The following is a 16,330-nucleotide window of genomic DNA, read 5'->3' as shown; positions in this document are numbered from 1 at the left end:
CTACTGCCACCATGCTCATGCTGGTGATTGGGATCACCTGTCGTTGATTTGCTGCCCATTAACCTCAGCTCCATTGATTGGCTGCAGTCGGGAGAATGTCAGCATATAAAGCCAGCACCATCTCACAACAACGAGAGAGGGAGAGAGAGGGTTGCAGATGCCAACTTGCCACATGGACTTCTTTTCTCCTTGTTCCAGATAGCGTCATCTTATGTTGTGGAAATCTGTTAACTATTGGGGCAATTGTAGATATAGTTTGAGATGTATGGTTTTGTTTAGAACTTAAGGTTTTCTTTTAAGGAAACCTGTAGGGAGGTGGGTGCCATTTTTGTTTGAATCTGCTTTTCTCCTGGTTCTGGGTAGTTAGGGAGAAAGGGAAATTTATTTGTTATTTATTTACTCTTTGTTTCAATGTTTAGGTAAGTTATGGTTAAAACTGAGTTAGAAACCTTTTTGTTTGTTTTGTTGGCCTTTGCCCCCTCCTGAAGTTTGTTTCCTCTTATCCTTTTTCTTTAGATTCAATAAATACTTTTTCTAAGTTTACTAGTTTTGGGATGTGTTACTGGGACTAGAGATAAGAAGGACCTGTGCTCTTTCTCTCTCTCCAAAACTTTGTTACTGCTATGCCTAGTTCCCCTAGACGAGCTTAAAGATAATAAAGCTAGCGTGTAACATAACTATGTTACAGTCAAAGGCACAGATTACAGAAGGGGGATGCACATTTTACTAGAGAACAGTGATGAAGGGCTTCTTATTGGGAAGATTATGCTAATTATTGTTGTTCATAATTCGGTCTATTTTGTCTCAGAGAAACATACTTTTGTAAAGTTATGTGACACAGGTGTGTACTGTGACCTAGGAGTGGCCCAAGACAATTATGTGTGCATTAAGCAGGAAGATCTACTGGACTACTATCCTCTTTCAGCATACAATGTGTATGATCAGTCCCTTATTGCTCTCCACCATTCTTTTCCAGAGGCAGTATGAGCAGGGAGGAAAGTGAGGATACAGGATATGTGAGGAGAGATGTGAGTAGTAGAGCAGTACAGTGAAGCAAACAAAGTTTTTTTTTTTTTTTTTGGTAGCCTTGAATAAAGTTGATTTTGTCCTTAACTTGCTTTGTTGATTGAAGAGACTATAGTATGAAATATGCATACAGTGTAGGGATGGCAAAAATGAGAAATTACAGTGTTTCATGATTCAATACTTAATGAGACTAGGCCAAGGAAGCAGTGTTGTCATACTTGCCTGATCTCCCTGATGACCTTCTTACCACCATGCTGGATGAGCTTGGGGTCGAGTCTATTGAAGATCTGACCTTGGTGGAGGAGAGGGATCTGGTGAAATACCTCAAACCTATCCAAAGTCGGAAGTTAATGAAGGGCATCAAGGACGGTAAATGCATCTGTTCACCCATTACATTTTTAATTCTTTCATGTCACTGAACTAGGGCCTTAGAACATTGCACAACTGGTAGACAATATGCTTTGTATATAGTCCCAAGCTCACACACTTGTTACCTGTCAAATACTATTGGATGAATTGATTAATCTCAGGTGTGCAGCACAGCTTATAGACCTTATTAATGTGTGTGGCATTTGTTTAGTGTGACGTAATGGGTTGGGGAAATGTATAATAGGTATAAAAAATAATAATTGGAATTACAAACTCATTAAAAATGGGCTATTTTTCACTGCTGTTGTTTTCAAAACTGGAAATACATAGAACTGAATGCAGCTGATGCTTATTACTTGCATGCATTTCCAAACTTAATAACAATAGCAGTGAAAAACAATCAGACCCTTTTATGATGAGTTTGTAATTCCAATAATGTATTGGCCTGTTATTTTAACTATTGTTCTTTTACGTGGCATTATCAGAGTAATCTTTTAACATGAGTCAATGGCCACTTCTGCGTTCTCTCAACCCATTATGTCACATTCTAACAAATGGCACTCACGTGAATACATTTGAATTGCTTCATCCAATAGTGCTGACAGGAAACCAATTTATGAGCTTCCTCCAGGAAGTACTGGAGCGGGACTACAGTTAAGCACACAATCTATTGACCCCATAGCCCTTCATCTTGCCCTATCTTAATTAATAAATTGTTTTTGTGCCTTCTAGGACTTGCTACTCTTAATATGGAGTTGGTCTCTGCTCCTGATCCAAGTGCTCCAAGTTCCCCAACTCCCTGTTCTCCAAACACAACATTCCAGCCTCCAAATCAGCTGTTGCCCAGCCCTCCAAGCACTGCCCCAAGCACGTCAAGCGCTTTACAGTCTGGCATACCATGGCATGTTGACTTTCGTCTCAACTGGGACCAGGTGTCATCAGCCATTCGACTTAGAGTGGAAAAAGAAGAAAGACCATTGCCAGACGAGAGAAGGGCCTTTGTGGCCATGCTCGTGGACCAAATGATGCAGCATGACCGCAACCCAACCAGAGCCATGTGCCACAGCGTTGTGAGAAACATTGTCAGGTAGGGATGGGACTATTATAAATATTAGCTGTCAGTTGATCCCCAGCCCAGCCCCAACCCCTTCAACTGTTTGTAACTTTCACTGATTCATTCCCTGCACCTATTATGTAACAAGGGTGCAAAAGTGAAGACTTTGTAAACATGGTTTGTTTAAACAGAGCTAGTATATTCAAGAAAACCATAATTGTTTTTATGAAGGTCTTGTTTAGCCTGGTGTTTTTATTTTGGTCTTGTTCAGCCTGATGTTTTTTTTTTTTTAAGTGTAGTTCTTTAAGTAATCCTTACATTAGCTGTACGCTTCTGTCATAAGTGCCACAATGGTGACATATTTTCTAATTATCCCACCCACATTTTCAGGAGCCATCCAAAATCATTTGGCGACATTGGCAAGTATGGTGATACTGCTGGAGACGGATGTCACTCTCTTCTGCAACAAGTAAAAACAAGAGTGGAGTATAAAAATAGGAATAAAACTCTTGCTCAACGCCGCAGAGAAAGAAGACCACGCACGGGAATGGCAGGAGAGGCCAGACTGGCAAGAGGTCCTGTTGACCAATACGGGTATGTGGCAATATGTATGTGGCAACATACATGAAAAGACTGTCAATATTTGTTTGAAAGAATGGTATATGACCATGAAGATCCCTGAAACTGGACAAAACATACTTTTCTCTTGACTACTTTATTGACACTTTGACATGGACCCTTTTCACAGCAATCATGTTGCGATGTTAATAGTGTAGTAAACACAGGTGTAATTACCTGTGATTATGGCCTTGTTCCATTTAGGATTAACTGAGCCAGGTCACTGATATTGTGCATAGTGGCTCTCTGGCATGCATGGTTGTGGTACACTAAATACCTTGACCTTAAAGGGATATTCCACCATTTGGGGAATTAAGCTAATTTTCCACCGCCCCTTGAGTAAAACAATTGATTTTTACCTTTCTCCCATTCATCCAGTCGTTCCCTGAGTTTGGCGATACCACGTATAGCTCCAGCCTAGCATAGATCATTGGATCGCATTAGACCATTAGCATCTCGCCCTCAAAGTGACTAAGATTTCCTGAATTTTTCATATTTAAAAGTTGTCTCATCTCAAGTTAGAACATGCAATAAAATAACAGAGAATGAAATGTGGCAATTTTCTAGGCTGATTTGACATGGAACTATACTCTCATTCTGGTGTAATAATCAAGGAACGTTGCTAACTTACCATGGGCGCTGTGATATTACGCAGCAAGACAACTTTTAAATGGGACAAATTCTGGAAATCTTAGTCACTTTGCAGGCGAGATGCTAATGGTCTAATCCGATCCAATGATCTATGCTAGGCTGGAGCTATACATGGTATCGCCAGACTCAGGGAACTGCTGGATGAATGGGAGAAAAGTAAAAATCAATTGATTTTACTCGAGGGGAGGTGGAAAATGAGCTTAATTCCCCAAATGGTGGAATATCCCTTTAATTATTTTGATAAAATACACCTGTGTTTACAACACTATTACACTGTAACATAACTTCTGTGGGATGGGTCTATTTAGACAGTCACAACAGGGAATCAAACTGCTGACCCTTAAGTCATGAGACGACTTGCTCCAACTTCTGAGTTATAACCATCCCCAATAGTATTGTTACTCTGTGATGCCCACTCCTAGGTGTGTCAGGTGGGGCCCAGCAGATTTGCCAGAGGGGGAGACCGAGGCAACGTTGGAGAATATAAAGAGGGATCTGCTGAACATCTACTCAGGCATGCCATCTATTGTCTTTTTGGGTAATTTTGTTTAGAATTTAGTAATTGGTCAAGATCTGAACACTGTGTGTGTTGAGCGGCTACAAGACCAAATTGTTACTTGGGTACTAACAATACATTTGTATGTCTGTATACACAGAGGAAGGAATGAGTGGGGCAGAGAGAGCAGAACCAATGATGGAAAAGACATATGTCATCCTGCGGAAATACCTTAACAAAGTGCCTTCTGCAGCAATGTCTGAGATCAAACAGGAATGGCCATTTCTCTTCTCTCAGAAATGCCTATTCTCGCACTTTAACCTTCTGACGGACGTCAATGTCCTTCAGAAGCTACAGGAGGCAATTAGTCGACGAGGACAGACCATCCTGGATTACTGTGCAACACTGGACAACCCCAAGATCCGTGATGTTCTGGCCTGCTATGATCCAGACTCTGACAAGGCTGCCTGCATCCTGCTGCTCCTAATGTTGTACTTCAGAGAGCCGAAAGAGAGTTTGATGCTTGAAGTTGATGTAAGATTTTTCATTCAAATATTTAAAATGCAAATTGAGTGATTACATTATCAACATTTACCTTGCATGATTTACTACCTCTGACCAATGAACAATATTTATCCTTTATCCTAAAACCATGCTATTGTGTGTTAACTATGTTACAGCCATGTGCCACTGCTGTGGAGGTCAATACTGCAGAACTCCCCGGCACCCCCTGCTTGATCATTCAAGGTAATGTTACTTTGATCTAGTACCGACATTTCTAACTCATTATTTTGTTTTCATTCTAGAAAGCAGATCCAAATCTTAAGCAGATCCAAAGTGCTCAAAACACATAATGTTGTATCTGTTCATTTCAGGTGACATGATGAAGCCCTCTGGATGGCTTTTGTCAATCGAGGAACATGTCGTGATGGGCCCACACCCTTTCTTTTTACACGGAGTAGCTGCTTTCTTCAGCAGCTATTACGTATTCAACCTTGAGTATCCTGCCGCTGGATCTTCAACGCTGGAGTTCATTCAAAGGTATTTTATAAAGATCACATTTAATCTTGTAATTCACATTATAGTACAGGCTTCCAACTCAATGATTGTCTTGAGGTTGAAAATGCTGACAAACAAGGTACATGAGGCTAGCCTGGTGAGACCATCCTGATCTCGCGAACTCATTCAATTTCGCTCTGCAGATCAGTCTGGGTTTCTACACATGTTATGCTGACAAATACCTGCCGGTCCAATCAAAGCTATTTATTTAGTTTTGCTACCTATCATAGTAAAAAATCAACCACTTTGCCTCAGGCAAACCTAACCTGAGGCACCTTGGCTAAAAATGGCAATTTTATGGTGAGCAGAATATCTAACAAGTTTGAATTATAAATCTATTAGGGTTCTATGTGGGGAATAAGCACAGCAAAAAGCACACCTTGATAAATGCTGTCTGCAATATATACTGTAAGTCTATTTAAAACTGAAACTATCTTTGCTTATTAACAGATGCTTCCTGGGCATCAATCCTGAAAGAGGCTCAAAGACCAAGAAGCGGACAACAATGAACCCTCATGTGAGCACCCTTTTGAGGAAACTTATTGACTTTGAGTGGGCATCATAGTTTTTTTTTTTGCAGCAGCAGCAGCAGTAGTTGTCAGGCTCAGTTTTGAGTAGCCTTGTTCTTTTTGTAATTTTTCAAGACAACTTTGCACTACAAGATTTTTACACAATGCTGTTCCTTGTGGACTCATTATAATGTTTGAGACAGAGAGGAGCACCTGACATTACTTCATCGCTCTCTCCCTTGCTCTCTTATCTTGCCATGAAGGCCTCATTCCCATCCTGTCCATTACTGTTATTGTGACACAGCTAGTTGAATAGTTGAATTTTGCGACAGGTAGTTGAATTGCAAGTTTGCACAATTTCTCTGCATTTTCTGCATTTTAAGATGGCTTTTATGACTAGAAAGTTGAATTTGTTGAACTCTTGAGGTTCTTGGCATCTACTGTACATTGAACAATATTTTTTGTTAATAAATATGCCAATCGGCTAAAGTTGTCTTTACCTCAGAGTTGTTTGTTGGGGGGAGGGGGTTAATAGTACAATGATTGTAAATTCACAGTAAATGGAAGCTTTATCTGCATTACTTTTACAGTAAGTTATAGGACAATTTTAGCATGACTTCCACAGTATACATTGTAAATTCACAGTAAATTATTGTCAACTTGAACATTACTTTCACAGTACACACTGTAAAAGTACAGGGTCTTGTTGTAATGATGTACAGCAAAATATTGTAATTCCCTAGTAATGTACTGTAATATCACAGTAATTGCTTTGACATTGAAGCTGTGAAGTTACAGTATACAGTTGTGCTTTTACAACAATGCATTGTAATATCACAGATATAAAATTACAGTAAATTGCTGTAACTATATTTCACAGTATATTGCTGTAATCCTTACTGTGAAAGTCATGCAAAATTTATCCAATTATTTACTGTAAATTTACACCGAAAATTTTTGCAGTGTGCATTTCAGATTCCAGGTTAACTTAAGTAAAAAAAAAATGGCCTGGAAACAGTTCCTTCCATCAGGCAATCCATCTCATGAACACTTGACAATAAACGTGGGACACACAAACTATTCTACATTCATCTATTTAACACACATATTTATTCAATTTCAAATTTGCATCTAACATACCTGTACATACTAAACTGTCTATTTTGTATATTGTGTTTTTGATATTTTGCACATGATCTGATCTGATCTGTTGTGTATGTTTGTATATTATTCTTTTTATTATCTGTGTCTTGTCTTGTCACTGTCATTCTGTCGCACTGTAGAGCTTCTGTCACTAAAACAATTTTCTTGTATGTGTAAACATACGTTGTAATAAAGCTCATTCTGTTTCTGATTCTACATTACATGCCCAGTTGCTGGCAGTGTGAACATTATTTTACACCTCTTAACCACAGTAACCAATACTCCTCTAATGAGGGCTAACCATTGCAGACGCCCCGTCTGAAAGAGATGTTCTCTTCAATGAACAATGGGGCCCCTTCACCACTTTGGACAGGTTTCGGTCACACATGCCAGTCCTGGGACTGACTGTCTTTCAGGTAAAACCAACCATGCTTGCTTTCAAATGGGTTTCAGAGCATCTTGTGACACCTTCCCACCACCCACCAGCCTGGGCAGACATACTTCCATTGATCCACTGCAGAGCTACGGTAATTGGGCCATTAAGACATCAGACAGACAGCCAGCATGTTGCTTAACTGAAAGTCTAAATCATAATTTCATATAATTTCATAGTAGATCTTATGTTCTCATGTCATTGGACAGTTTAACTTGTAGACATTATGGAATTTTTTGTGGTCATGCTGAATTATTGTGTCTTTGATCTTTTAATCATATTTATGGCAGAATGACTCTAGCAAACAAGCTAGGCAAAGGGGAGTTTGATGGGGCCAGGGGCCAATTATGTAATTAAATTACAGTTACTTATAAATGTTAATGATTACAAAGGGGGTTCATCTGATTCAACTTAATATTTCACCCTCACACACACACATATACACACACAGATTTAATTGATTTCTTTCCCAAATTGCACTGACTGTTTTAAAATATGAGACACCAATGTTTCAGGAGTTTACGACACAGGATAGGACACATGCTTATTCGTTTTATTTTCAATTTGGGTTTATGAATATGCTTGAATATATTTATATATTTTTAAGATTTTATTTTTTTTAGATGCCAGTGTTTCCTGTCAGAGGTGTCATGTCCATTCAAACTGAGTGGTCGCATGCCCCCTTAGATTTCTGAGCTATAGTGAATTTTTAATGCAGTTTCCAAAAGAGAAAACAGCAGCAGAATAACAGATGTTTTTAATATATTTATGCACTAATGCAATAGAGAGACAGGTGCATTTTTACAGCACTGCGCATTATAACCAATCACACACAATTCTGTTGAGATTATGAATGCAATGGCCAATCAGAGGCATTCAGAAGAGTAAGTGCTGTTTTTGAGAGTGCTTGAACTCTAACTAGGTGCAATATTGTTTAATGATAATGTAAATTCTCTTTTTCTGTACAATGAAAGTATTATAATTAGTAAATTAAATTTGTTTTAGTACGTTTTAATTTTGAATAGTTTTAAACAAGTCATTTTTAAAATGTTGGATTGTTTCGTGTATTGTTTCCCAAATTCTAAAACATTTGTTTATTTTTAGGTCTACACTAGATTTTGAATCCTCAGTGTGAACTTTTGCATGCCTCTGCGTGTGACAGCTTACACAAATGTCATATATTTGCAACACGTACTTATCAAACTTTTTTTTTTCTGGGTGAAAATTCTTTTTTCTTCATTACATTTCACTCTGATATTCGACTAGCATCTCAGTTTAAAAGAATGCTTGAATATTCTGGGCCCTATCTTGCACCCAGCGCAATTGACTTTGTACACCGACGCATGTGTCATTCCTATTTTGCACCCGCGCAAAGCTCACTTTTCCCTCCACAGAAGCACGTCGCTAAACTAGTGAATGAACTTGCGCTCCCTGGGCGGTTCAGCGCAAAAAAGGAGGCGTGTTCCGGCGCAAACGATCCCTGGTGCTATTTTGTTGTTCCATTAAACAATTGCGCCACTGACCAGAAAAAACCTAGTCTAAAGTCAGTGGCGCGTTGCGCGTTGTTCATTATGCTATTTTAAGGGCGCATGCTTGGCCATAATGTATAGCGTGAACAACGCGCATACACTTTGCTCATGTAATCTACACAGATGCAACAGTTATTTTTGCAAATCATAAATTGTTACACTAAAAAAATATTAACACATGAGATGACGGAAATCATTGTGGTGTGCCACGAAGATGTGAAAAAAATAAGCATAAATCTAGCTTACAAATTATTCAGGCTAATTATTCTCCCATCCCCATACAACACAACTTCTCTGTCTTTCACTGCTCTTACAAGAACATCAGTCTCCTCGGCTGTGAACCGCTCCTGGCGTGCACCTGGTAAATACGCCATAATAATAGCAATCCATAATGGAACTTGCGCACCTGCTTTTAAAGGGAATGTTGGATGACGCTCTGATTGGTTTATTTCACGTTACGCCCAAACCACACCTATGAATAATGAAGCTACTTCAGACCAACCCATTTTAGATTTGCGCCGGGCGCAAGAGCCATTTATCCCGCCGGGAAAATAGCAACAGCGCCGAGACCCGCCCACAAACTTACTTGCGCTTCGCGCTTTGACACTTGCGTTTCAGATCGTTAAAATAGGGCCCTCTGTGTACTAGCATTAAACAAAAGGAGTCCTGATTGAACCTAACTGTTAACAGTCTCTGAGGCCGTCTTTACCTCTTCACTCTCTTTTCAACTGGATTTCAAAGATAAGTGTGTGTCCTTGGAGACATGCAGTTCTAGCTTTCAGCAAAGCAGTTTGCAGAGATCCTATTAGTTAGACATTATTGGATAGTGTGAATTTGAACAGTTTCTCTGTCCACATAGATCGGTTCACCTTGTCCCTTAGGCATCGTTTTTCAGTCAACTAGTTCTGTTCTTTCCTCTTTTACCATTTTAGTGGTGCAGTTTATTGTCAAAGCCAATCTTATCCACTGTATTTGACTCTTCACTTGAATCACTGAGTGTCTCTATTGCCGGTTCCCTCTATAAATGCATTTCGTTTGGCTTTGCTTCGTTTTCTCTGTCAATAAAGAAAGTAATGGTAGACTGCATAGACAACAGAATGCACTTTCTGAAGACATGAATGCTCCTATGGTAAGGTGTACCATATGAGTCTCAAACCTATACTCCGGATTGAAGATTGCAAATTACATTGGCTCTCCGAAAGGTCATCTCTTTATTACTGTTCTCGTTTTTCCTGTTCTTTTACAGAACTTTTATCCACTGCTCTCATTTAACAAAATGACTGGAATTACAGAAATGGGGTATTACAGTTTTTCTCGATTGCTAGCACACTAACTGATTCACTTGGCTCAATTTTCCTAACCATTCCTACAGTTCTCAAAACAAAGACACATTTCTCAAAACATTTAACACATTTCACACACGTTCCAATTTGCTCAGTGTTTTCTGCAAACCTCTACACAAAAACGCCATCATTTTACACAGGTTTAACCATGTTAGATAACAAAAAAACACAATATAACTACCTCAAGAAACACAAAAAGAAATATGTATAAGCAAATGAGAGAAACTGTAATGGTGAAAGAGCAGAAAGAGGTGGGAGACAGAGAGTAATTGGAAGGGCAAAGGGAAGGGGCCAATAACATTTGTTCCTGATGAAAAGCAGGCAACACTAGTTGACCATGTTCTTGTGCATGGCTCTGCTCGCATGCGGTTAAACTCATTTGCCAGCTTCCCTCATGGTCATCCCATGAGGGAAGCTGCAAATGAGTTCAACTGAATGCGAGCAGATTCACAGTCACATCTATCATTCAAACATTTAGAAATGAAAACAGGTACCTGATATTTGCCAAAGACACTGTGCAGTAATTTACAGGGTTTTTATACTATTTAGATATACAGTTAAAATGTAAATGAGAAAACCTTCATTGTACTTCTGTGTACAGTACAGTATTATATGCTGTACATCCTTAAAACTCGTAATTATCAAATTGATTTATTTCTCAGTATTAGTTGTTTTTATGTAGCCTACTGTATTTTTGCAGAACTGAGAGGCAACTGCATAGGTGAGGCTGACAAGGTCTTTTGACAGAGGGCCAAGAAACTGAAATTGTAAATATGGTCATTGCTAGTAATGCAATAGACTTTGTGAAATTCAGAGAAGAATTATTGAAGATCAACATGCCTTCTCAGAAACTGATCGTATAAGTATTTCTACAACTGACTGGATTCTGCATCATAATAGACTTTGAATGAAACAAATATTTAGGGTGCCTTATGATTGGTGATTTAACACAAAGTATTAAATAAGAGTGGTTGGTCTTGATGTGATTCTGAGGATCAACTTGCACCATGAACTGTAAAGGGACTAAAGCGTCATGGAGAACTGCACATCTCTTTTCTGACTGCCAAAAGGTCATTTTTCTCCCTGATGCATGACAGACGACCATCAGCAGTCTCATGGGGGTGTGATGGAATCGATACAGAAGTTGAAATAAGGCCATAACCCTCTCGGTCTAGCTTCACTGTTGTGGACGACATATGTGACACATTGAGGGGCTTTGGGATGTTGCATATCCATCACTTCCATATCCTCTCAGTCCAGTTCTTTTAAAAGAAACACAAAGAAGCAAATACGAGAAAAACGGTGCTCATTAAGTTTCCATTCAGGGCTTATTTTTCCTGTCGCTAGCACAGAACAAGCCCTCTCGTCTCGCCCCTGACCATTTTTTCTCTCCAAGTTCTTCCACTCACAAGTCCTGTCATATTGTGCTACCCTCTGTGAATCACACAGAGAGCTGGATGTGAGTGCTACATTCACGTCACATGAAAAGTGGTCGTCTCTGGGCTGAGGAGGAAAGGGCCGAGTGCATGCCTGCCAGGGCTTTTGATATTCGTCAGATATCAAACGCTGATCAAGGCTCTCCAGCGGCTTATTAGTAAGAGCTGACGTTTGATTGCGTCTTAACCCAGCACTATTGTCATGAATAGCTCATGTCTACGAATAAAGAGTTTAGATGGAGATAGTCATTTCAGGCCACATCTCTGTTGTAGAAATTATAAAGCATTGGTCCCCAGATGCACTTGATGAGTAATCAATGAGATCACTTGTGTCAACATGAGCTTGCAGCCTACGGAATTCCATGAAAAGGGAAGATTGCTTTTATGGTAGCAACAAAAGAGGGCAAATTCAAATGGAAGTGAGCATCCTTGTGACATACAGTAGTCACTCTGAAGGGCAGAGCTCTTGAAGTGGGGACTTTGGAGGGAGCAGGGTACTTGCATGTCATAATGAAGTTGTTAGAAACTCATTTGGAAGGGAGCAATGAAAAACAATGTAATTTCCTCATTATCTACACCTGGATTGTTACCATAATGATGTATGTTGGCAACAAAAGGAATATCGTATTATCTTGTTAATATGTTGCAAATAATGATATTTCATAATGAAGTTTTTAAAATATACTTCATGCATGTGTGTGTGTACCCCCTTCTCTGCTCTTAATTGTAAAAAAACTTGCCATCTCTTCTTTGAACCCTGCAGGTATAGTCACATTTATTTAACGTGTACTATTAAACACATTTCTAACTTATGAAATATATTTAAACATTATATGAAATGCATGACGAAAATGTCCCTATAAATGGTGTCCCCTTCTTGAAATGCCCTTCAAGGGTGCAAAAATGCAGTTTGGAATTTGCCCATTTATATATATATATATATATATATATATATATATATATATATATATATATATATATATATATATATATATATATAAACAACTGAAGTTTTCTAGCACACTTAACTTTATATTAAAGAGAGAGTGAAAGGGATAAAAAAAAATCATACTTGGGGAGATTAAAAAAATATGGAAAATATAAACAAAATGAAGAAAACAATTTAACAGCCTTCTTAGTGCCGGAGGAGAAGGCAGATAATGAACACATAGAGCAATAAATACAGAAAGCAATACCTGGATTATACGTGGCCTTGCAGGCTGCTGTCCAGTGGTGTTTATTATTTAGCAGGCAGGTTAGTAGGCCTGCAGCAGCAAATTAGATTGCATTGCGTGCTGTGCAATAACATAGTGAAGACAGCCATGGGCCTGTGTGGTTTTGCACGATTCCCTCCATGCAGAGGGGAAGCAGAGAGGAAGCCATTAGTTGACTTACTGCTCTGTGATTTGCATGTTTTTGCCCAATTATAGGCTGTTGCAGAGCTATGTTGTCATTGGAAGATGCTGCAAAGTAGGGTAGCATTTTTTCAATCAGAGACACAATGTGCCTATATTACCGCGTTTCCACCGCAGGAACTTTACCCAGGAACTAGGGACTTTGGCCTGGTACTTGGTGTGTTTCCTCCACAGGAACAAGGAACTAAATAAAGTTCCGGGTAAAAAATGCCCCCCAGAAAGTCCCTGCTGGCGAGGTGGTACTTTTTCAAAGTTTTCCGGAACTTTCAGGGGCGGGACTTGGACGCTAAACATCCTGATTGGTTCAACCACCATTTATTCAGATCATTTTTAAAATATTACTGTTATTGTGTCATGAAATGCAATTTTTAAAGCATTTCAAGCGAGAATGTAGTTGTAAACTTAAATTTGTGGTTTATTTAAAAAGACAGCGCCTATTTAAAAACATGTTTCACCGATCCCGGAGACGGTGATCTCCACACGATCAGCGAGAGCTCAGTCCTCATGTATCCGCAGAGAGAAGTCTCTACTCGGCTAGACCTTCTGATGTGTGCCGCTGGCTTTGATATCTCTTTAGTGGTTAAACATAAAATATAATTCGTTTTGGGTAAATCTAACAGGTTATCTTTGGTCTGTATTCAATTTATCTATATATTTAAGATGAAAAGAAAAATGGCAAATTTCTATAATATTTAGTTTCATTGTAATGGCTGTATATATATACACATATCCCTGAACTAAGTACATTTCTGCAGCTGTTATTATGTTTAAATGAAAACGAAAGGAGGCAATGGTATTTTATTTCCTATTTCATTTTATTGTAAATATACAGAGAGGAAAATTGCAGTAGCCAAAGCGAGCTGACTGATGTTATCAAGTACGCTGCTGTTTGCAGAATTACCAGATTTGCATCGTTGCAGACATCACCCGAGTCGAATGCACAAAGTCTGAACTACCGAGGATCCACGTCCAAAATCAGCGTACTTTGCATTGAGAAATGCGCGCAGACCTACGTCAACAGTCTATTTGCCTAATCTTCCCGGTACTTTACACCACAGTTGAAACGCAGAGAGCAACAGGTCCCGGGGGGAAAAAAGATCCTGTACAAATGTTCAGGGTAATTTCGGTGGAAACGCAGCATAAGTCTCTTCACTCGTCTCTCATCACCTTCAATCTTCTGGTTGCTAAGTCCCAAAGCCAGCACTACCGCTACTGGCAGGCCTTGATACAGCTTGATACAGTCTAGCTTCTATTAAATTCTGAGAACATGGGGATGCTGAGCTAGAAATGTTCTTGACCCTTAAGTTTGAGCCAGGCTTTGGCCTCTTCTTTTCATTCATCAAGATTTCAGCTGTTGTCTCTCTTAGCTCTTCTTCACTTTCCTCCTGGGATGAATCTCCCAATCACTATTGAGTCAGAACATCTTTGGGGTTCATTCAAACTTGGCTCTTCAAATCCAGAAGAACGTGATCGCACAAACAAATCTTAAAACCATCAAGACTCGTTCAATGACCAAGGCAATGCAAGTGTCATGTTTCTTAAATATAAAAAAACGTCCCTAGGTTACGTATGTAACCCTAGTTCCTTGAGGGAACGAGACGCTGCGTCGAGCGCTTTTGGGGAACGCCTTTGGCAAGAACAACTCTGAATATCGTGTGCAATCAGTCCAATGGAAGAGCGTGGCGTCACGGGCAGGGTGACGCAGCGACCAGGAAGCTATAAAGGCACCTGCCACACAGCTGACTTCAGCTTCGAGTAGGGAAGCAAACGCAGGCAGGGGTGCCGGGAGTATGGCTCTGCGACGCAGCGTCTTGTTCCCTCGAGGAACTAGGGTTACATACGTAACCTAGGGACGTTCCTCTTCGGGAACTCGAGCTGCATCGAGCGCTTTTGGGGAACGATGTGCCAACGCTGCCAGACTACCAAACCCCTGCCTAGTGTGTATCCGAAGAGCACAGCTAAGGCGAGAGGACAGAAGAGCCAGGAGCGGCTTGCATATCAAGATTGTAAAATCTGGCGAATGTAGAGGGCGTGGACCACCCCGCAGCATTGCAGATGTACAAGAGGGACACACCTGCTAGAAAGGCCTTAGAGGCAGCCATACTCCGGGTAGAGTGAGCCTTGGCTCCCAAAGAAAGGGGAAGACCAGAGGACTCATAGGACTCGTTGATAGCCTCGACTATCCAACAACTAAGGGTCTGCTTAGAGGCAGGGGAACCCTTTTTAGGAGGACCGTAGCAAACAAGTAATTGGTCAGGTTTTCTCCACAGCAGCTCTGTGGACGTATGCGTCCAGTCCTCGAACTGGACACATACAGTTTAGCTTCACCTGGTCTGGCTCCCGAAAAGGAGGAGGACAGAAGGCCTGCAGTACTATGGGTTGTGGCGTAACAGAGGGAACTTTAGGAATGTAACCCGCTCGCGGGTATAAAAATGCTTTGGATATACCAGGGGCAAAGTCTAAGTAGGTAGGGGCCACCGAGGGGGCCTGACAGTAATATTCATGAATCGGCTCAAATGGAGCTTTACAAAGAGCCTCTAACACCACAACCAAGTCCCAGGGGGAACACGGGACCGTACTGGAGGTCTCAGCCTCAGCGCACCGTGGAGGAAACGTGTAACTAGGGGGTGTCTACCCACTGACTGACCGTTGAAAGGGACATGGTAAGCAGCTATGGCCGCCACGTACACCTTTAAGGTGGAGTGAGTTAACCCCGCAGAGAGCCTAGCTTGGAGAAACTCCAGAACTGTACCAACTGGGCAGTTAGCAGGGTCAAGCTGGCGGTCTCTGCACCATGAGGAGAAGGGTTTCAACCTCAGGGTGTACAGTTTCCTCGTAGAGCGAGCTCTGGATTGGAGTGTGGGGGTCTCAACAACCTCGGTTGGGAGACTGGAAACTATGAGCTGTGCCCCCTCAGGGGCTACACAGACAACTTCCACAACTCCGGGCGAGGGTGAATATTTTGCCCTACGCCTGAAAGAGCAGATCTGTCCTGATCGGAATCACCCATGGAGAGCCGTCGAGGAGAGAGATCAGATCTGCTAGCCATACTGGGCCTGGCCAGAACGGGGCTACTAATAGAAGACAGACCCCTTCCCGGCGTACTCTCGCCAGAACTCCCGGGAGCAGAGCGATGGGGGAAAAGCGTACAGACGAAGCCTCGGCCAGGTCTGTACCATAGCGTCCAGTCCCAGAGGAGCTGGATGAACTAGAGAGAAACAGAGAGGACATTGCGATATCTCTTGTGTC

The 16,330-nt window shown here is 40.7% G+C and overlaps 1 protein-coding gene and 1 long non-coding RNA gene across 2 annotated transcripts; both read left to right on the top strand.

Annotated features, from left to right (window-relative positions):
• Positions 1-1,277: 1,277 nt before the first annotated feature.
• LOC127971297 (uncharacterized) lies at positions 1,278-5,098 on the top strand. Its single transcript, XM_052574183.1, has 6 exons — positions 1,278-1,395; positions 2,128-2,482; positions 2,840-3,043; positions 4,141-4,232; positions 4,375-4,748; positions 5,090-5,098. Exons 1-6 carry the CDS (start codon positions 1,278-1,280, stop codon positions 5,096-5,098), a joined length of 1,152 nt encoding a protein of 383 aa, XP_052430143.1.
• A 36-nt stretch (positions 5,099-5,134) lies between these two features.
• LOC127970974 (uncharacterized) lies at positions 5,135-6,275 on the top strand. Its single transcript, XR_008156724.1, has 2 exons — positions 5,135-5,255; positions 5,724-6,275. It is a non-coding gene; the product is annotated as an uncharacterized LOC127970974 (long non-coding RNA).
• Positions 6,276-16,330: the final 10,055 nt, after the last annotated feature.

The sequence above is a fragment of the Carassius gibelio genome, chromosome B14 (genome assembly GCF_023724105.1).
Source record: "Carassius gibelio isolate Cgi1373 ecotype wild population from Czech Republic chromosome B14, carGib1.2-hapl.c, whole genome shotgun sequence".
NCBI classification, from domain to species: domain Eukaryota; kingdom Metazoa; phylum Chordata; class Actinopteri; order Cypriniformes; family Cyprinidae; genus Carassius; species Carassius gibelio.
The sequence above is the reverse complement of the archived record's forward strand: the minus strand, read 5'-3'. Positions and strand labels throughout refer to the sequence as shown.